Raw genomic sequence first — 21,960 nt, 5'->3', positions numbered from 1 at the left:
CGGGCGGCTATATAAATTGTATAAATAAATAAAGATTGTTATTTTTAACATCCCCTCGTCGATTATTTTTTGTTTTAGTTTGGTTTTTGTATCTTTTAATGTACTGACGGATTGTTTTAGCCCTGTTGTACGCTGCCCAGAGTCACCTGCTTGTGAGATGGGTGGCTATATAAATTGTACAAATAAATAAAATAAATAACTCCAGTTGGCTCTCAAGGATGACAGCTTTGGGCTTCTTGGTGTGCTGCCTCACCCAAGCAAGGGAGGAGAAGAGTAAGCCCGGGAACAGGGAGTATCAGCTTCTCTGGAGAAGGACCTACCATGATTTCTAGGGTAGATGTCCCATACTTGAGAAGGCATAATATTAACTAGTAGCAGTACAGATGTAAACTGAAAGCAGTGCTCCTACTTGGTTTCATGAAGCAACTTGGTTCTACATGATCTGGTAGACTGGATATCTCACCTTTCATTCATGAGCATAGACAGCATTCCCACACCTCTCACTTTCCCCCATACCAACCCTGTGAGATAGGTTGGGCTGAATGGGTGTGATGGGCCCAGTCATCCAGCAAGCTTCCACAGCTGGGGCTGGGTTTGAACCTGGATCTTCCTCCTCCTAGTCCAGCAGTTTCCCACTACACCACTCCGGGTCTTGGGCTCAGAGGGAGAGGCTCTGATTTCAATTTGAACCAGGGTCTCCCCACCTCTAGTCAAGCACCTTCACCACTCAACTGCGCACTGCCCTGTCATTTTTTGCTGCAACGTCCACAGTAAAAATAGTCTCAGGGGTCCTTCACGGCACAGTAACCCTATCCTCCCCCCCGCCAGCTTGTAATAGCTGATGAAAAAGATCATAGTAATCACAGCAGCCACTGAGTCACTACCCATTTTAATTCCTCTTTTCCAAGATTACGGCATTGAGAGCAGACACATTTCAGATTACCTTCACTCTCCTCCTCCCTCCATTGCCCTATCCGGAGCCTCTTAAGAAGAGCCAGGCTCACGGAGCCCAGCACCCTGTTCCAAGAAGAGGCTAACCGAGGCCTCCAAAATGACCCAGGATCAGACCCCCCCTTCCCTCGCGTGCTGCGTGCTTCCTCCCAAGCTGCCTGCTACCCAGATAGACTGCCCCTGCCCTTGGAGGCGCCCTGGAACAACGGCAGGCTCCCTCCCGTTCCCCAGGACTCCAGTTAAGAAGGAGACGCTTCTCCCTCCTGGGAGCTGCTGAGCTGCCTCCCTCCCTCTTCGTCTGGTGCCAGGCAGAGATGACAGCTTCTGGCTCATCTGGTGGAGGGAGAAGGGGAGGAAAAAGCAGGCCTCCAGGCTGGGAACAAAGGCCTGAGAAGCAGCTCTGTGTGCCTTCGATCTCTGCACAGGGGGCCCCTTATCCCAGCCAGGGAGCAGAGAATGGGCTATTGTGCACCCACAAAATCAGCCCCCTCCCTGCCTTTTGCAGCCCCGTTCTCCCAATTCCACTGATGGACACTTGAAGGGCGCGGGAGGGGGGAGGAGGGCTGCCTGCAGGACGTGCTCGGCAGGACTTTGGCCAAATCCATACCCCCCCACCGTCTTCCCCCATTTTTGTTCAAAAAAAAGAAAAGCCAGCCTCTGTGGGCTGCAGAACACAATCCCCAACAGACAAACGCACGCGGGCACACACAATGCAAAACCGTCTGGAGCACAATCACAGCTCGGCATTCCATAGTTTTCCTTATTAAAGTTGCACCTCTGAAATGCCAGCTGGTCAACAGCTGTTCAAAAACACAACAAAAAAAACCCTTGACAGGGCAACGCTTTTTTCCCAAATTCACCTGAAAGCACCAGCATTCTTCTTTCTACTCCAGGGGTGGAACGAACCCTGGTTGGACTACCATACTCCGTATCTCTAACCACTGGTTAGGGTGGATTGCATCCCTGTTCCATCAACATCGGCAGAACCAAAGGTTCTCCACCTCGGATGTACAACTTCCTCCTGAACCGTGCCCTGAAAGGACACGGATGGAAGATGGAATCATTCATCCGTGGAGGGGCCAAACCGTCCGTCGCCTTTTCCCCACCCCGAGAGGGACAGGGCCGGGCTGAGTTCAGAGCAACGCTCCAGAGCCACTTGCAGCCTCTCGCGTTTCTGCTGCCAAGTGGGAGAGGGCCCCCTCCTCTGTGTGATAAGAGAGCCCCATCTTGGCACAGGGCTGCTCTCTTTGCTAGCGGTTGGCACCACTATCAGCGATCTATTAAGGCCTCATTCCAAGGACTTGATTCATTTCTGAGCACGAGGAGGAGAGGGAGCAAGGGGACCAGGAGAGGCCGCAAGGCTCCGTGCCAGCCAATGCCATGGCGGCAGGGAAGAGGTGGGAGGGGAAGGATGACACTCAGGAAGATACGCGTCTGGGGGAGGGGGGAAGTACACCGGTGGTGGGGTGGCATTCACAACCAGTTGGGCAGCAGCCCAAGGATTATTTCATTAAAGTGTATAATTGAGACCTCTTGAGGAAGCCAGCAAGTGGCTTCCATGCGCCAGGGGAAGCCAGGCGGATGCTTTCTAACCGGGGAATGTCAGGAACGAAGCGAAATCCTGCCTAGGTCATTATTTATTTACCCCCTACCCCCACCCCACCCCAATCCAACAGGCTTGCCTGGGACCAAATCAGGGTCATCCTCAGCCTCCTGAAATTGCCCAACCAGAGAACTTTCCAAGGACAAGCACAGGCCAGCAACTTTCCACCCTGGTGCAATGGTGTAAGACGTGCACCTGATTTATCCCCAATTTAGTGATGAAGAAGAATATTTTACTTCAGGGCTGAGTGTTTGGGTGCTCTGAGAAACACGTTCATTGGGTCCTTCTCCTTAGAATACAGAAATCTACTTCCTCTGGACTCTGGACCCAGCTTCTTGGTGCAGCCATTGGTCTGGATCCTGCGATCCGTGGAGGGAAGGACGGCATCCCCAACAGGGGTCTTATTCTTGGCCAGTGGGTTGACCTCAATGGCTTTTCAGGGTGGGGGGAAGAGTCTCTTTCAGCATCCTGTCTTTCTGATGGCAATGAGCATTCTTCCATTTCCTAGACAGACCGACACATTCCCAAGTGACTGCCTCTCCCTCCAATCAGCCAGGGAGACAAAGAATGATTGACAAAATGTTGGAAGAGTGGAGAAAGCAAGCAACCACTTTAAACCAAGTTAAGCTTGCAAGGCAAGATAAAATAAACTATAACCACAGAGGTAATGGTATGTGGGAAAGACCTTGGGAGACTGGGCCAAGAGACCTTGCCAAGGGAATGGTCAGATAACAGACGGCATAGCCCGCAGCTGGATGGTAGATGGGGCAAGAGGCTCAGAAGAGATTGTCCCTAGTTTCTCGGGCTAAAAAGGAGATGGGGGGGGGGGAGAATTGTACTTTCAGACTTGCAAGATTCTGTCAATGTAGCTTTACAATAAAGTAGAATTAGCTCATGTGGTTGTGATTCCTCTCTGGTTTACCCTGCAAGGCTGACATCAATCTTGCAAGTCTGGAAGTACAATTCTCCCCCCCATCTCCTTTACAGCCTGAGAAACTAGGGAGGGTCCCTTCTGAGCCTCTTGCCCCATCCACTATCCAGCTGCAGACTATGCCCTCTCTTATCTGACCGTTCCCTTGGCAGCGTCTCTTTGCCCTATCTCCCAAGGTCATTCCTACATACCATTACTTAATAGGGGGCCCTTAGATGCAATGAGCTGCAACCTCCCGCCCCATCTTCAGGGTGGGGGTGATGGGGATTACAGTCTTACGTATGGAGAGTAGGTTCAAGCTAAGGAAGTCTGAGAAAAGGCTTTTTCTTCCCTTGCAAGCAAGCGCCTTCTCTTTCTGCCTCTTAAGCAAGAGCAACTCCAACCCAGCTTCTCAGCACACAAGGGTCTCCAGGGAGAGAAAGAGTTTCATTAAATCCTGACAAACAGGAATGAATTACACACACTTGCCTTTGGCAGCGGTCTTGCCTTCTCAGTCTTCCTATTGCCCACTGGGATCCCAATTCCTCATGCACTTGGCCAGGTCGACCCCATCGTCTGACAGAGGGCAGGTTGGGGACCTGCCTGCATTTCTCTTCCTGGTAAACTCTCCTCCAACCCTATGTCTTCCCACCCCCCGACATCAGGCCAACCGATCCAGTCCACCATTGCTCTCCCCTTCCCAACTTCTCTGACGTGGGGCTCAGAAACTACAGTCTCTTCCCAGGCTGTGTAAGCAAGAAGAGAACAGATGAGATCTGGTTGGATGAGGAAGGGTCACCTTCTGCGCTGACCCTCCCAATGCACTCTTTTGACACTCCACATGGTTCACCGAACAATGGTCTACCGGACCTCCATTAGGTCAGTCAGCTGCCCCTTGTGAATAGCTGGGTGTTCCTAATGGAGGTCCGGTAGACAGAAATTTAGCTGGTCATTGTTTTGGTCACCTCGCCATCATTTGGAGGGGGGATACTCCCCCACTGAACTCCAGCCTGCAATGCAGCTGTCAAAGACCCAAACTGCTTTCCATAAAAAAAAAAGGCAAGAAAATCTATTTGCGGGTCCGCTGAAATCTAGAAATCCTCCATTTGCAAGGCACCCTCAGGGTGGAAGCAGATGTGACTCAGGAACTCAGGGCATCTTCTAAGTTTCCTCCTATTGTTTCCTTACTCAAAATATTCTCCCTTCTTCCTCAAACCTGCTATTAGCAGCAGAAGGAAAAAAAATTAGTCAGATGCCTGTATTTTTCTCCCAGCAGGAAAAATAGCTGTTATGGGGGGGGGGGGGGAGTTGATTTAGAGCAATCTGCAGGATTAAAAAAAAAAAGCCTAGCAGTGCTACTGCCCTAACAAAAAACAGGAGTCCTTGCAGGTTTTTTATTTATTTTTTTTACTAGAAAGTAAAGCACAAGGACATCCAGCTGAACTTTCCACATCGCATCAAGTTCTGGCCCCAAAAGACAGTATGCCAGTTCTAAGCGATGTTAATCAAGGGTTGGTCACCATGTCAAGCAATGCCGTTAAATAATCAGAGAGCGCCAGAAAAGACCCTCCCTGTGGCCACAAGCAGCAAAAACAGCACGGGGAAGCTACATGATGCTCAACCACAGGAGGAGGATGCAAAACCAGGATGCTCCATACCACCTGCCTGGCCCGCGATCTGCATTCCAATGTCCTGAGCAATGCCCCAATCCTTTCATTTTGCTCCCTTCTGCCTGGAGCAGTCTTGAAGAAAGGAAGCGGCTGGCCATGTGAACAGGGGATCCATAGCCGCCACTGTAAGGTTAGGATTCACCAATCATACTTCAACAAAGGAAGATGTGGGCAGAGAATCAACCGTTTCACCAGGCGCTCTCTCAGATTCATGCCAGCACCCAGAGAGACTAAGGATCCATGAAGGGCAGTTCTCAGGAACAAACAAAGATGCTGCATTCAAACTGGCCAAGAGGTTGGTGGGAGCAGTAGATCCAAGAGACCAGTTACAAATCACTGCTCTGTTTTGAATGTCTTTGGGACCCAACATACCTCTTCAGTCTATTCTACTTCACAGGATCATTGTGCAACTAACGGAGAGAAGGAACCTGCTGTTCTTCAGAGAAAGAAGGATGAAATATGTTGTTTTTCCCCACCTGATCTAAAACCTGGCACCGGTTGTGCTACCCCATTTCATCTTTTGGGTATGAAGCATCCAGATTTTCCTCCTTTTCTACTCTGGGCAACCATGCCAAGGTGGTGAATCTGGGAACATCCATCACTTTGGCCCAATACATGCGTTTTAAAAATATATATATAAAACTGAAATTCTTTTCAGATGCATGTTGCTTTGGGAGCATGCTAGTAGCAAAAGATAGTAAATAAGTAATATCTGTTCCTAACGCAGAGGGAACGCAGAGGGCCAAGCTCCACAGACCATAAGCAGGACAAATATTTGGTATTAAAGGTCAGCAGCAGCAGCAACTTCATAGATATGAAGCCAAGATGAACCAAATTGGAGGTATGCAGCAACAGCTGAACTCATACTGAAGTCACCTTTTTAAGAAGAGGGGGCTTGCCTCCAAGGAATCCTAGGAACGGTAAAACTCTGCTAACAACCCATATTTTTCCTCATGCCTTTTTTGGAAAACTACAAGTTCCACAGTTCCCTGGGAAGAGGGAGGGGTGACCACTAGACCAGCTAAATGCGTGCTGTAGATTTTTTGTGGAGGACCATTTGCCCTGGCAGACATGTTTGCATTTGCATAGCTCTCCAGGGATTCAGAACTGCTGTGCAATGGACAAATGAAGTTGGGTTGTCTAATACAGCCATTAAAGATGATTCCATGCCAAGAGGGTGGCGTCTCTGGTGCTTGGAGCAGGAGGACAGAGCTACTCATAACGCTGCAGATTTTGTCGTGCAAAAGCTGGCAAAGTATTTACATATTTTTCCAGTTATCTACTGTTTCTATCCTACAGCAACGGACAAAATCATCATCTTCTCACCTACCCCACTCCAAACACACCACCGCAAGGAAAGGAACGCAGTTGGGAAGTGTGGTCTGCACACAGCCCAACCCTACCCAACTGAGCAAGGAAGACAAGACAAAAACAAAGCCATCAGATCAGAGATGACGAGGCAGGCAGTCAAATCCACAAGGCTACTTTCCAGTAATGTGAATGAAAGTAAAACAAATTCCCTTCTCAGCCTTAGTAAAATCATTAGTCACATCCCAAAATACATCCACCAATTACTGTCGAAGCAAATTTGCTGCTCGGCCGTCACTCCAACCTTCTTTTCTAGTTGGCAGAACCAAGAACAGAGAAAGCTTTCCCGGGCCCTCCACAGCAGGAGTTAGCCGTGCACAGGACCGATTGGCTCGACTCAGTGCCATATTGCTTCCTTCCTCAGAGAAGTTTCCCACCTGCTTCTAAATTGAGTCTGCTGCTTTAAAAAATGAAAAAGATAAAAGGACACATCCACCTTTAATGGAACGAGGATGACAAATTTATTACAATCATAGATCAGACAGAGTATAAGATAAAAACATCCATACAATCAAGACAAAATAGATTTGGAAATACTACTCAAGGCAAAGCAAGAATAATGACCCTGGTTCCATGCAGCAAATAGAGCTGGCACTTACACAGAACTTTGCAACATCTGTTGTTCTTGTTGGATGCTGATCAGTCACAAGAAAGCATAAGTAAAATTCATCTGACCTGGAATCCTAAACATGAAAGGGCAATAAGTCCTTATTTATATAAATTTCTTACAGCCTCCCTTTTAGATGTAGTACATGGTCTACGGCCTCAGCCTCTCCTGATCTATATGGACAAACCAGCTTGAAGAGTGGAATCAAAAAGTATCTCCCTGACAACAGGACAGAGGGGGAAAACATTAAGAAGAGGCAGTATAAACAAGGGACTGATTTAACACAATAAGTAAACTGTGCAACTATAGCTTTAAATGGAAATATAAAATAAGGCAGCCAGATTGTTGAAACATGGGAAGTGGAGGTACATGTCGGAATACTGAATTAACTTTCTATCCTCCAGCTATTTAAATCTGCCGCATGCATTATGGGAGGGGGGAGGTAGCCAAGTTATTTCAGGGTGGGCAAGCTCCTTCCAATGCCGGGTTTTGTAAGACAGCCAGCCAACAAAAAGCAGGGCAGAAATCTACTGGGTGCCCAAATGTTTTGATGGGCCTCCTCGTCTCAGAGGCGTCGAACCGAGCTCTGTCTTGGAGAAGCTGCTGAGCATTATTTGGGACTGCTCCTGGAGAAGCTAATTTTATGATGGCCTCATTAAAGTTGGAGAGAGGACCAGAAGGAGCTATTTATAAGAGCCTGCACAGAGAAGCTGGAAGGTGCGGATTTCTTCTTCTGCCCTGTTGCTGGTTCCTCTCCCTCTGCTTTTGCTCCTCCAACCAGAGAGATCCCTGGCCCTGAATTATAAGTGGATTTTTCTTTCTTGCAGAAACATTGGTCTTTATTTAATTATTTACTATTAACAGCAACATGTTCGGGCCCCTGACACGCTTATACAGTTAAATATTTCTCTCCTGCCACTTTTTTCCCCCCTTTTGGCCAATGCATGGTTTTCTGAACCTAAAATTCTGCTCTGTGTGTTTGTGTTAGGACAGCAGGGAGAACAGGGCTTTGTGGTTATCAAAAAGGGACCAGCTGGTTAGCACAAGAGGGCTCTGCGGGGAATAAAAAGAACCCAAGACCCTCCAGCTCAATTCTTGGAGGAATCTTGAACAACTGGATAAAAATAAGAGATGGTCACAAAGCTACAATGGGTCATAACTCAAAGTGCACATATCTGAACCCAGCCTAAGGTGGTGCGTGCTAAATACCAATGCCAATATGATAAATCACAACAAACAAGTCACCTTCCGCATGCTCAGAAGGAAATGTTGGCCTTATTGGCACTTCCTTGCTGTGACTCTGCTTCAAAATTTAAGTCCTGGATATGAATCAAAAATCTGGATTCCTTGCTCTCTTTAATTTACCCAGAAACTCCTCATAGGGAGGGAGGGAGGGAGGGAGGGAGGGAGGGAAGGAAACCACAACAAAGCTACCATATATATATAGAACACAGAGTGGAATTTCACTAGTCTTTTTTCATCTATGTTGAACGTATCCATTATCCACAGTCAGCAAACCAAGAGCCAGAGGGGATGGGTGCTCCATATTTGGAAAGCAGCAGCTTGAGGAAAACTGATAGATCTTTTTCTACTCAAATGCTTCTACTTTATGCTCTCTTTATCAGAAGGATAATGCCACCCAGCTAGCAGGAAAGGAAATCTTTGGTGCAACGTTACCTCCCCAACCTGTAAATATGTGTGTGAGTGTAGCTATGTGTGTACGCATGTGTGTAATCAATGAGCTGAAAGTTTAAGGAGGAGAAGCCTCTGTCAAAAGATCCAGAGCTTCACAGAAAACGGGGCAGAAATCCAGGCCTCTTATCTCCCTTGTATTCACTCAGTTGAATAAGCACAGACGATCCGTCTCTCCCTCCTGCCATGGCTGGGACATTCCTGGGTGATTCTCCCCTGGAGAAGCTCCGATGAATTAAGGATCATTAAAGATTGATAGGTACAAAGAACCAACTGGGCACACGGAGATGTTGGCGGTGAGTTGTCTGCCTCTGCACACCGGCATACAACAGAGCCTGCTGCGCACCCCCAGGACTCTTCCTTTATTCGGAAAGGAGATGGCAGTGTGGCATGGCCCACTGTCCTTGCAAAGGCCTGCCAAGTGCCACTGCCTGTGCACGGGCAAGGCCAGATGTGACGGAGCAAACCCATTTCATGTACGCAGTGCCGGTCTAGTCTGCATAAGAAGCTGCTGCAGCAAAAGAGAGCATGAAACAAGGAGGGGGATTCTGTTGTCCTTGCTCTGCACTTTTCGGGTTGCAAAAATCAGATTCCAGGTGTTGCTTACATATAAATAAGACAGACACCTGAAACAACCAACGGAGCTGCTGCACAGATCAACGAGCATGGCTGCACCATCGCATCTAGTATGCCCAGAGCCAGGAATATCCAAGTGGCATCCTTGATTCCTCCTTCTTTGTAGTCAGTGCTGAGTGGCGGCCTGTTTGATATCTCATGATCCAGCTGAAGGGCACTGTGGAAAACAAAAGTAGAAGCCTTCTGCTGACATCAGCCAGGGTTGTCCCCTCTGTTGGAACAGGACGCTGGCATGCGGCCCATCTCTTCAGAAGGCACTACACCAAGTTGTGTCCCAGCTAGAGAGAGCACCAAAGATATTGCCCTGGGCAAGAATGGTAGGAAGAGAGATTTGCTTCTGAAGAAGGCAAGCCAGCTGGGACTTCCTCCTCCTGTCCTTCTTCCTCTCCCATTCTCCCCTGCTCCCAACAGTGATCAGAGAAGAGAACATCCACCTCCTGACTCCTGCTTCTGTGCATTCCCCCAAAGGTGCACGAACAGAAACCGTCTATTTACTAGGCAATGCTGTAGGGAGAGTGCAGAGTCCTTGGGCTTCCATTGTTCCTTCCTAGTCTAACCACAGAGCCACAAGTTTCCTTTTTTTCGCAACTTAGAATATAATCAGGATTCATTCCAACTCCCAATTCCTTCCCATTGCTTCTCTTTCAAAAGCTGAAAGAAGACCCTGGGACATCCATTTCCTCCTTTCTAACCACTAGATGAGACTTCCTGAAATAGAACACAAATCCAGGGGCTGCAGGGAGACCCTCCTCCACCCCAAAATTCCCTAAAAACAAACCTCCCCACAAAAGCTTGCTTTTGGTTTTCTCTTGGACATTTCAGCTCTTAAATCTTCAGCTCTTAAATCCTTTCCTTCTGTTTCTGTTGGACCCATAATACTATCGGAAACACAGTGCGTTAGAGAGTTCCAGGAGTAAGAAAGAATTGTGGGGCAAGGAAAAAAAGGAAGAGAAAAAGCAAGCTAAGTGGACAATGGATGCAGATCCTGTGCAATGTTTAACAACATTTCTAGCCCACCTTAACCCTAACCGACTCTCAGCAGCGAACAGGGAAAAAAAATCCAAGTTTAATAAAATTCCTACGAAATCCTATGATGGTGCAGACAATCAGCCCAGGCTAGAGTTGTGATGAAATAGGACTGCTTTAACATGCTTACACAATCCAAGGAAAGCCAGGGCCACCCATATCTCTGGTGAGGGTAGAGAGTTCCTGTCAACTCTTCAAGGTAGACCATACTAGGAAACCAAAGTTATGAATGCTAATACGACTTTTATTACAGGTTACAGTAACAGAATCTTGCAGGTCAGAATGCACTTTCCCCTACCCTCCCTTCATGCTTTCTCAAATTACATTTCTGCTGTGGACTCAGATTTCTGTTTTCTGATTGCTGCCTTGGTTGTGGCTCTTCCTCCTGTTCCTCAAGGCTATTCCTTCTTCCCACAGTTACAGTTCCACAGAGTGAGAGCTGCTACAGACAAGCCCTGCTCATCCACATCCTATGTGCCTTGCAAGGAGAGGGTATGCTAACCAGAGCTGATCTACTGTAGATGTCTGTAGATACTGTAGACCAGATGGACTGATTTAATTCTGGCAAGGTGCATCTGATGTATCCTGTCCTGCTTTGGTAGCGCTTTAAAAGTAATGACCAGCACTTTGAATCAGTGGCCCAGAAACTAATGATAACCAAATTGAGGTTATTCTGCCCTGGTGGGATTGCCCCACCAGCAATCTAGCCACCGCATGTTGTACCAACTGCAGCTTCTGAGTTACCTCCAAAGGCTGCCCCACATAGAGTGGGTTGCACTAGTTCAGCCAAGTGGTAATCTGGGCATGAGTTGCCATCATCAAGGCACCCAACTCCACCTAGGGCTGTAGTCTGAACAAAGCCGAAAGAAACAAGGGGAAGAGGCAACCTGAGAGCATCTCCTGAGTAAAAAGGCAGAGAATATTCTAACTTCACACAAGTTCCAGTCCCGCCTCTTCTTCCAACTTCCAGTGGCCCAGGCAGGCATTTCTCACCCCAAATAGTGCTAGGATGGCACTTCAGCCCAAACTGCTCTAAGTATGTTTCATCACAGAAAAGTAATATTCCATACCTGGGTACATAGAACGCAAGCCTGAAAAACTTCCTTAGCAGACATGCCGTGTACTGTTAGCTAACAGGCCTGGTTCTTTCCTTTCACCTGCAGAATCCAGACCCTCTCTGAAAGACACACACACACACACAGATTGCTGGGAGCTAATGTACCCATTTCCTGACTCCTGTAGGATCCAGTGGGTTTGTCATCTGCTACAAGCTGTATATCTCTCTGAGTCAATGTCTGCGCTATCTTCAGCCATTCTGCCCCTTTCTGCTTCTCGTAGCCTGACCCAGGTTATGCCTCTGGAAAGAACTCTCAAATGTAATGTGAATACATACGCCCAAAGACATAGAATGCAAACTCTGACCAAATTAGACCCATGTTTTTTCTGGCGGCTCAATAAACAGCTAGGAGAGAAATCCAAACCATTTGCTCTTCCATCCCTGGGAGGAATCTGAAGGAACAAGGAGGGAGTGCCAGGGTGGGGGGTGGACTCAGCTCTTCATCCCCCACCCCTCTGTCAATGTGCCTAAAATCCCTGCTTTCCCACAATGAGGAAATGATGGTCTGTTTTTGCAAGGGGAAGGGGGGTGTTCTTTGTGTCCGTGTGCATGTGTATGGAACAGCCGAGTGTGTGAAGGGATCGGTGGAGGAACGTGGATGTGCATATGAATGAGCAGTCCCAGATGCACCGGGCAATGTGGCCCTTGCACCCCAAAATGGTTGCTCCCCCAATTTAGATCTTCCCACCCCTATAAATATGCCTTAACAAGTGCTTCTAAAACACCGTTCTTTCACCACTCTCCAGCTCAGGTCAGGAAGACTGCAGAGTAATTAGAGAGCGTTAATGAATAACGGCTTTTTAAAAACAATTTTTAGTATTCGAAACCAGTCTTGGCATCCAACAGCCCCCGCTAAGCCCCAAGCCATCCTGGAGCTACTCCCAAATACCCTGACATACATGAAAATACTGTCCCAGATCCCAGGAAGAAAGTGGTTTTTTTCTCAGCCTTTAAGTGCAAAGGAGCTCATTTAAAAAAGACTACCATAAACCACCAGACCCCAGGGCCTCTCCGTAATAAACGGGAGCCGGCTGGCATGGGCTTAGGGAAAGAGCTGCCCATGTCGGGGGTGGGTACAACCCCTCTGCCTGGAGCTGCAGGAGCAGAGAAGGCGACCCTTCCACCAAAGAGAACAGGGATTTGGGGCTTATGTTCGGGCAACGAGGCTAAATCAGGAGAACAGAAATTGACACTATTCCGATGACATGAAAACTAACAGGGTTGATGATAGCCAGAGAGACCCCCAACCCACTTAAACAGCCTAGGTGTTTGACTCCTAAAATATGAAGGTTAACTCGATGCGCTGATCACAATTCAAGCCCAAACTGAAGGTCCCTCTTCCCCAGCCCCTGGACTCCGGAAATAAAAACACCGAAGCCATCTGCTCCATTTTATTCTTTTGTTGTGGGGGGAGAGAGAGAAAGAGAGAGAGACAGAGAAGCATCCAGCTTCATTCATTTTAAGGGAAAAATTAGGCGGAAGTTGTTCAGAGAGGTGACATCAATCTGCATCAGCAATCCTTAGAGAACACTGTAATTATTTTAATCTGGGAGGAGAGACACGGATTAAGGAGGATTGTGAGATGAATCCCCCTAAGTGCCTTAGGAAACAGAGGAGAGAGGAAATCCTAAAAAAAGGCAACGGGACTTTGTCATGGCCCCATGGAAAAGCGGTGGAGAAAGAAAAGATGGTTTTAAGATACACAGTACCATACATCTGGCTCTTTTAAAAAATACAGCTTTTAAAAAAAAAACAATCTATAGGATGCAGCCTTCAGACCCCTAGCCCACCTAACACAGCTGTGATAACTGTAGAGGGAAGAAGGAATGGCCTTGAAGGACAGGAGGAAGAGACACTACCAAGACAACAGTCAGATAAAAGAGGCTTGAGGCTGGGGCCAGGAAAATTACTTGAGAAGACGTCTAAGACCAGCCCCTACCTAGTTCACATGAAGAGAAAGGGAGGGAAGGGGAAGCACAGTCTGCAATGGACTGTGAGAATAATCTTGAGGAACAGGAGGAAGAGCCGCAACCAAGACAATGGTCAAATAAGAAGAATCTGAGTCCAAAGCAGAAATGTAATTTGAGAAAACGTCTCAGACTTGACTCTCCCTAGTTCACACGAAGATAAAGGGAGGGAGGGGAAAACACATTTAGACTTGCAAGATTCTGGTACTAGAGCTGTTAACAATAAAAGTAATAGTGACCCACATGGCATTGGTTTCTTAATCTGATCTACCTTATAGGGCTGACAATAACATGGATCGGAATCAATGGCTGCTCCCCTTTCTCCTTGCTATTGACTTTACTTGTATGCTTGAAGACGGCAAGGGCAGGGTTTGGCAAAAATCAGGGTGAGGAGGCAAAAGCCCCAGGCTTGAAAGGTGCCTGACAATAACAACTTTGGACGTTGGTTCTGAAATAAAAGCAAAAAGATACAGGGAGGGGCACCCAATGATAGCTTATCATTTTAAATTGTGAGTCCCTACCATGTTTAATAGGACTTCCTTCCTATATTTTTAAGCTTATCACTCAATCTGATGAACGAATAATTATCATTAATCAGATGAATGATCAAATTGATTAGACAGATGCTCTCAAATAATCAGGTAGCAGATACATTTAATTGGATATTTGTAAAGGGGAGGGAAAAGTAGTACTGTGCTTCACACAGTCACACCACAGCAGACACACAACACACTTACTCCACGTTCCACCCTCTTTGAAAGGGGGAAGTTAACCAATATTATTTCTGATCGTTCCCAGAAGATGCATTTCCATGCAGAATTGGTTTATGTGATGCATAGTTTGAACATCTGCATGCATTGACTTGTGTCTAGCACTGCTTCTAGTACTGCTGTGGGGTACCTGAACTCAAAACAGCTTCTCCTCAAACCTGCAATTTCCTGACTCCTACAACAGCAGAAGGGCAGAAATCTCCCCACACATGTCCATTCCTTCAAAAGACCCATCTCACTTCCCAGCAGAGAAGTCATGCTTTGCACAAAACAGCCCACATAGCGAGCATTGTTCCATCAAACAAAACCACAGAAAAAACAGATGACTCCGACCATCAGACTCCTCAATTTTGAGGGTTTGAGGTTGGGTTTTTGTTTTTGAGGGGGGAGAGGTTGGCTTGTTTTACAAAAACTGTCAGTAAGCATGTACAAGTCTGCATGAATTGTACACGCAGCCCATAGCTGCACCATGCCATAGCACATTCTGGACCAAACTTGACTTCTTGTGAAAAACTAATAATGCAAATGAGGCCTTGCTTCAAATTCCATTTCCCATTTGTGGTCATGTCAGGCTTCCCATGAAACAGGGCCTTTTAACTATTGCCCTAAGCTCTATAGGAAATTGGTAAGCCATAACATGCCATTTATCTTGAAAGTGACTTTTCTGCTTTGGCTATATCAAAGGCTTTAATTGCATTTATTGGTCTTGCATCTCTCATATTTTTGTACCCAGCTTTTAAATGGAATGGAATAGAGACATTTTTAGACAACACGGAGCAAGCCGTCCCTGCAGAAAACCCAACCAGCTCGCTGTCTCCTTCCCCAGCTCAACTTTTCATAGATGTCATAAAACCATCTGATGGAAAGGAATTGCCAGCCTCCCCATGCCCCTGGCCAGCTCCTCTCAAGCATATTTGTGGAATTGCCACTCTAACAATTCCATCTTAATCCTTAGTTTTCGTTCCAGATTAAAATCAGTCCAAAGCCTTCTCAAGATTGCTCAACACAGATTAACATCAGCTCTCCAAAATGCCTTTTCCCATCTTTCCAAGAAGACACAGCTGAACAGCCGCTCATGAGGCAAGAGGAAATACAGGAGCGTACGGTACGTGTATTCCAAACCAGATGAGGCAGCTTTTAGAAAGCCATCCAAATCCTAAAGCTGGTACACTGACAGCATAAATGTATCACATTTATTCAAATGTAAGCCCATCTCTCCCATCTGAAACAGGACGTCTGCCCCAATAAACTGATTTTTAGGACTGCAGCATCACCCTTTTGCACAATCTGATGTATCTCCAATTTGCAAAGTCTGGGTCAAGACCCACCAGATGGTCACAACCAACTTTTTTTAACCTGCAGATGAAGGACTCTCTCAAAACATGCTTTGGGCTGTGCTTCTCATTTTGCCCGAGCAAAATGGGCACACAGACAGAGAAGTCTTGCGATATGTAGATTCAAATGTAATTATTAAAAGTGGTACATTTATTTCTTGCCCAACTGTAACCTCAATGAAATCATTTGTTTTATTCATGGGACCACGCGTTTGAAAGCCACTTTGATATATCAGCTGAAAATCAAAATGCTTTGAAAGTCACCCCAAATATTCAGGGAGCTGATAAACAAATTGTTCATTTCTATTAATGCTAAAGCTTGTGTTTCCTCAGATCCCTACTTGCGCGTAATGAAAGCCAGTTGAGACGGGATGTGCTAGGCTTTGAAATCAACAAGCAAAGGCATTTTGGAAGGCAAGACTTTTAAACAGGCCTTTTACACTCGTGCGCATGGACTTTCGGACTTCTTTGTTATTTATTTATTTGTTTATTTATGCAATTTCTATAGCCGCCCATCTCGATCCAAGTGACTCTGGGTGGTAAACAATTTCAATCATTAAAACCATTACAAAATCACACGTATAGGCAGCCGAGAATTATCCTAAAAATTACGTAAAAATCAGCAGTGCGACCAGGTAACGGAGCCCCTAATGCTTTTGAGACCCCCGGCTTGGGCACATCTCCAGGTTTTTAAAGCCTCACGAAAGGCTAGCAGGGCCGGGGCCATCCTGAGCTCCAAAGGAAGAATGTTTCAAAGGGCAGAAGCTGCTGCTGAAAGACGTTTCCTGGTCCCTGCCAGCTGACATTCCTTGGCTGACTTATTCTTGGAATAATAAAAGTGTCTCTATGAATCCGAGATAAGAGAGTTTCAGAGCAGGTATAATCTTGTTTGGGTGAACTGCATACAGGTTGTATGTAACTTCATGTCGATTGCTTTGCGAATGGTCACTGCTAATGACACAATTGCTATTGCGTGCAGTTTCTGTATTTCATTTCTCTTGAATCTCACTCGCTGTTTACAACATGCTTTCCCTCATCCCCAAGCATCAGTGCATATATACTTAGAGCTCAAGCAGCTGAGGAAATTAACTACAGTCCACAAAACCTTATGCGGTAATAAACCAGTGGGCACCATAAAAATCTTGTGGTTTTCCCTGTAACAAACATGGCTCCCCTTTCATGAGATTCTCCTTGCCTAATTTTTTAAAAAAGCTTTCACACTGAAAAAGTGCCGGGCATTTCTTTAGAAGAGGCATGCTTCTCCCCACCAAGAAAGAAACTGTTGTATTTGATATGGTACCTGCTGTGACACAGACATGCAACCAAAGAGAGTTTTTCCCCCATCAAAACTATTGTTTTATTCATAGACACATTTATTCAGATTTAATTACAACTCGTACAATTAACCGCATCAAGTTTCTTTAACTGAATGATTGCCCTAAATGATAGGTTTGAAATTGAGTTTGTACTGTATTACTGTAAAAGCTCCAAACCATGGAACTTTAGAAACTGCAATTCGGTTGAAAAGAGCCTCATAGAGTTCTCAGTATCTAGGTTCATACAGAGTATTGCATCATCGATCCATGGTTAAAATGAAGGGCATTGTTTTGATACCCAATTTTACTCTCTCTCATAATGTGTGGGCATGCATGTGATAGTGCACTCTATCTTATTTACAAAGGGTTAACTTGCTTTGTAAGGAGCACAGCGTTTCTTTCCCCCACCTTATCCCTTTGTTGAAGGCCTGATTGCCTTCTAAGAGAGCACAGAATCCCCCCACCCCATTTCCTTAAAAGCCAGATGCCTGAAGCCATAAATTAGATCAGTACCAGGCAGAGAAGTTGCAACAAGAGAGGTCCTAAATTCCAAAGAAGTTAGGTATTTAAACTTAGATTCACCTCTTTAGGCCCACCTTTATTTTTCCCTGGTCATCCCAAAATTCCCTTGTATGGATATGAGGGGATGTACTATCTGAAATATCTGAATATGCCTATAAAATCTTTGTTGCTTGCTTTGTGAGGTGTGATTCCTTCAACATTCCTTTCTAATGGGTGTTGATTGGAGTCACCCAGCTGTGTCTTGATCAATATACATCTGTTATCTTAAAGAAGCCTCGTCTCAAGTCTCTTTATTGGCTTTATTGGAACTTGGGAAATAAAAGGTGCCATACAAAAACAAACTGGAATGTATTGAATCGGCCATCTTGGCTAAGGTCATGCATTGCAATGAATGACAAATCGCAGAATTCTGGAACTGTGGCTATCGCAATTCCTAGCCCACCCTGATACATCTGGATGGCTGGAGTTTGGAAAAGATTAGCCCAAGAAGGAACAACGGTTTCAGGAGTCGACCAGCCCATACAATCTGCACCCCGCAGAAAGGTATTTACAGAGCAAAATAACTCAAATAACTCTTTGCATAGAAGCCTGCCAATTATTCCCAACTGAGTCAGCTCATTTTGACCATAAGTTCATCCGTGTATATTACCGTATATACTCGAGAATTTTAGGTTCCAAAATACACCCCCAGAATTGGGTTCAGCTTATCTGCGAGTATATATGGTAACACTTTGTAAAAGTACCCATATATACTCACAGATAAGCCCATCTGCAGATAAACTGACCCTTGAATTTTTAACCAAACTACCTTGAAAAATGTGCCACCCACAGATGAGCCAATTGTGAAAATTAAAACATACAAAAATTTTGAGGGTCAGCTCACCTGCAGATGGGCTTATCCACAAGTACATATGGTAACTGATGATGCAAATAGCACCCCTTCCTGCCCTGGAGCCAGGCAGGATGCCTACATCAGATGCCTGAGCAAAGGTTTCCTCTACCAATCGTCTGTCTACCTTAAAAGTCCCTGAATGTCTGCGTCCCAAAAACTCCTTTCATAAGCAGATGGCAGGCAGCTCCAAGAAGGACAGGCGTGCTACTATTAATTAACTGCGTGCCATCAGTGCTAAATGCAGCCACAGCCCTGCCTCAATTCCCAGTGGCCACTCTGTCGCTCCGGATCCAGCGTTCTCCATCTCCCGATGTGCTCTGCAAGCAAGAGAAAGAGAAAGTTGGCCCAGAGTCCGTAGGGAGGGGCTCTGCAAGCACCCTCTGTACATAAAATAATTAGCTCTCCTTGCTGACTTCCTAGGTCACTCCATCTTCGTAACCTGGTAGCCTAGAGGAAAAAAAACAATCTTGAAAGAAAAGTGCCAAGCTAGCAACAGACTCTGAACTACAGACGGCAATGTTTAGTCAAGATAATAGGGAAGGCAGAAAACAATTAGGCTCAGCAATTGAAACCAAACAAGAGGAAGCAATCACGGCTCCAAGAGAGGATGCAAAGTGAAAAGTCTTATGACCCTGGGTTCTAATCCACTGAGGAACGTTGGCTGGCCAAGCTGTCAGCTGTTCTGCAATCGGTCTTATCCCAATTAAAACTTACTTGTAATAAACAAGGCAATGTTTTTAAGGGGCGTTTGTCCCACACCACCACGGACAAGTAAATGATCCTGCTGAATTTCATTCTCAAACCTTCCTTTGAAAACCAGACATAGAAAATGTGATCCGATGGACAATTCAAACCAGGAAGACCTGGATTTGACTCCTTGATCAGCTACAAGGTTCCCCAGATGACCTTGGGCAGTTCCAAGTCTCTTTCTTTGGTTGTTCCAAGATACGTTGTTGCCTGAGAAGTAGGACATGACAGCACGCCTCCCCCATTGGGTACACGGAAGCAATTTAAATTTATGTTGATATGGAGAGGGGATAGGATAACCCACCACGCTTGCAAACAGATTACTCTCTTAGGGCACGCTGGGCAAACTACTTGTTACACCCCATTCTAGGCTTAAGACGTCAACTGCTAATAGTTTCACCTGGCACCTACATCTATGCAAACAAATATTGCAATGCAGTGGCACCAACATGCATTACGTAAGCAGAGTTACACAACAAGAAATGGAGAATAGGCAGGGCAGATCGACAGCTTAGGTAAGGAAATCCTACAACTGCCACCTCTGGAGAATAAAACGGTCAACAGTGAAGTCATGAGGACCATCCTCTGATCCTCTCACTATCTTACCTGAGATACCTGTCTTATTCTACCTGATCGTTAAGGCCAATAAAAGGCAGCCTGCCTATGTCAGAATTACTATGAAGGAAGAATTTCATCAAAGGAGACTTTTCTAGTACTGCTATAGGCAGGTCCATGAGTCTGAGTCATCAAAAGTGATGCCAGAGACTTAAGCCAGTTTAAATTTTTACTTCTCCACAGAGAATCTTGAGAAATACAGTTCTGTGAGGAAGGGTTATACTCTGGGGAGCCGTAAGTAAGTATGAGACCCATATATACTTGTAGAGAACATATCTATTTTATTTCACTTATATAAGATCAGTCTGCCAAGACATTCAATTTAAGGAATAGCCCCTTTGCCGGGAGAGAGAAAACTATTCTCAGGAACTGGGAATCCCTGAATAGAATGCACTGACCTTAGATTAGGGAGACCCAAGTTCAAATCCTCACCACACCATGAGGACAGACTTTGGGACAGCAGTAACCACAATTCAACCTAACTCATTTTACAGATCGCTGTGAAAATAAAAAAGAAGAGCGTCTGTTATAATCCTCAATTAGAGGAGTCTGCACCAAAGCCTCAGAGATTATTTCATCCCAAAGTGGTCACAGTTTTCAATCTATAAAGCATTATCTGAAACCAAGCACAACCATCTGAAATAAACCTAGCAGGAAAGTGGTAGAGAAGAGGTGTGATAGAGGCCAGAACTGCCCGTATGGCTTGATAACAACCAAATGGGGAAGAGCTGAACCTCAAAACAGGGAGGAACCTGGAGATCCAGATCAAGTTGAAGAAGACTCTAGTCTGAAACCTTAAAGAGCTACCGACAGCCAGGGCAGACTATTCTGAGCTTAAAATGTTCAGCAGCTGGTGAAAGGTTCCCATGTTCTCAGGCGGAACGGTCTTCCTTTTAATACGACCACAGCTTGATTATTCGGCATATGCTTTGCATACAGGTCTAGTCCCCAATATTTTGAGGAAGAGCTGGAAAAAAACATCCCTTGGAGATCTGCCACCAGTCTGGGTCTGTGGCCATCAGCCAGGTCAACCAAGGCTCTGACTTGGAATAAAGCAGCTTTGCGAGTTCCCAGATACATAACTGCCTAGTGGACTGCCAAGAGCCCAGAGCACCTGGAACTCAACTCTGGAAGAAAAGTCACCTAGCACACAACAGAATGCAGGTCAAAGCTTTATGGTTTGCCTTCCAGTTCCAAGACAGAAGCAAGGCACCATGCCCAGAGCAGGGTTCTCTACACACACTCTCTTGGCTGTCCTAAGAGCCCAATGGCCTCTTTGGCTCCCATCTCTTCATTAATGTTGTCCTTTAATAACTAGATGATGATGGATTGGCAGACCCAGCAAAGCTGACAGCAAATGAACCAGGCAGCTCCTGCAATTTGTGGCACAGAAGATTGCCTATCCCCATAAGGCTAAGCCTTCTTCTTCCAGCATCCTAATCTACCACCTTCAGGAGGAACAGCAGCCTGGTCAGTTCCATCCTACTTGGGCATTTTTGCACATTTGGCACACCTTTTCTGTTGCAAGCACACACATTTGATGGCATCCATGAACGTTGCCTTAGTTCTGGTCATTCTTTACACATCTTTTTGCTGCCTCTCTTCTATGTTGAGGGGGTTGGAGTGACAATTCCACTTTCAAGGACTCTGTGTCCGATATGAGGCAGGCCACTTTGTGGCATTCCAGATGCTGATGAACTACGATTCCCAGCATCTCTAGAAAGCATTTTTATCTATGCTGTTGGGTACTACAATGCCCAACATCCATCTGGACCTTCCACAGGATGCCTTTCCCAATACATGCTCCAGAATGTGTGGGTATAGCAATCTGGATTTGCAGTGGACCCCAGAGAGAAGGGAAATTCTACCTTTTAGTGCATGAATGAGACTCAAACTCTGAGGACAAAGAACTTGGAGAACAAGAGAGTAAGAGAAGATGTCATTAAGAGTGCTTCTCCCCACTGATCTTCCACTATGATATCCATTGTGCTGGCATCATTCTTTGCTTATGCCAGGAGTTGAAGTCCACTCATCTTCAAGTGGCCAAGTTTGGACAACACTGGCTCATGCCAAGGTAGATTTCAGGGGCTGGTGAGAGCAGTTGCGGAAAGGCTGGGAAAGGAAAGGAAGACAACACATCATAAATTACCAGGAGGTGATGGGCTCCCTTCAGAAAGCGAGTCACTTGACAGCTTATTTCATACAGTGCAACGCTGC

General features: G+C 45.9%; 1 protein-coding gene across 2 annotated transcripts in view; it reads right to left on the bottom strand.

The window, feature by feature from the left end:
- CADM4 (cell adhesion molecule 4) overlaps window positions 1-21,960 on the bottom strand; it is a 105,873-nt gene that overhangs the window by 71,242 nt on the left and 12,671 nt on the right. Inside the window, exon 1 of one of the 2 annotated variants that reach the window (XM_088139918.1) lies at window positions 1,812-2,061. The exons of the other annotated variant lie outside the window; for it this stretch is intronic. Within the exon in view, the coding sequence (XP_087996044.1) occupies window positions 1,812-1,827 (16 nt within the window). The 5' untranslated portion in view covers window positions 1,828-2,061. Of the gene's footprint in view, window positions 1-1,811; window positions 2,062-21,960 lie in introns of those variants that run through there. 2 annotated transcript variants of the gene reach the window in all.

The sequence above is a fragment of the Python bivittatus genome, unplaced genomic scaffold (assembly GCF_059951505.1).
Source record: "Python bivittatus isolate LINGU-HERP-01145 unplaced genomic scaffold, Pbiv_v1 ctg000310_np1212, whole genome shotgun sequence".
Classification (NCBI taxonomy): domain Eukaryota; kingdom Metazoa; phylum Chordata; class Lepidosauria; order Squamata; family Pythonidae; genus Python; species Python bivittatus.
The sequence above is the reverse complement of the archived record's forward strand: the minus strand, read 5'-3'. Positions and strand labels throughout refer to the sequence as shown.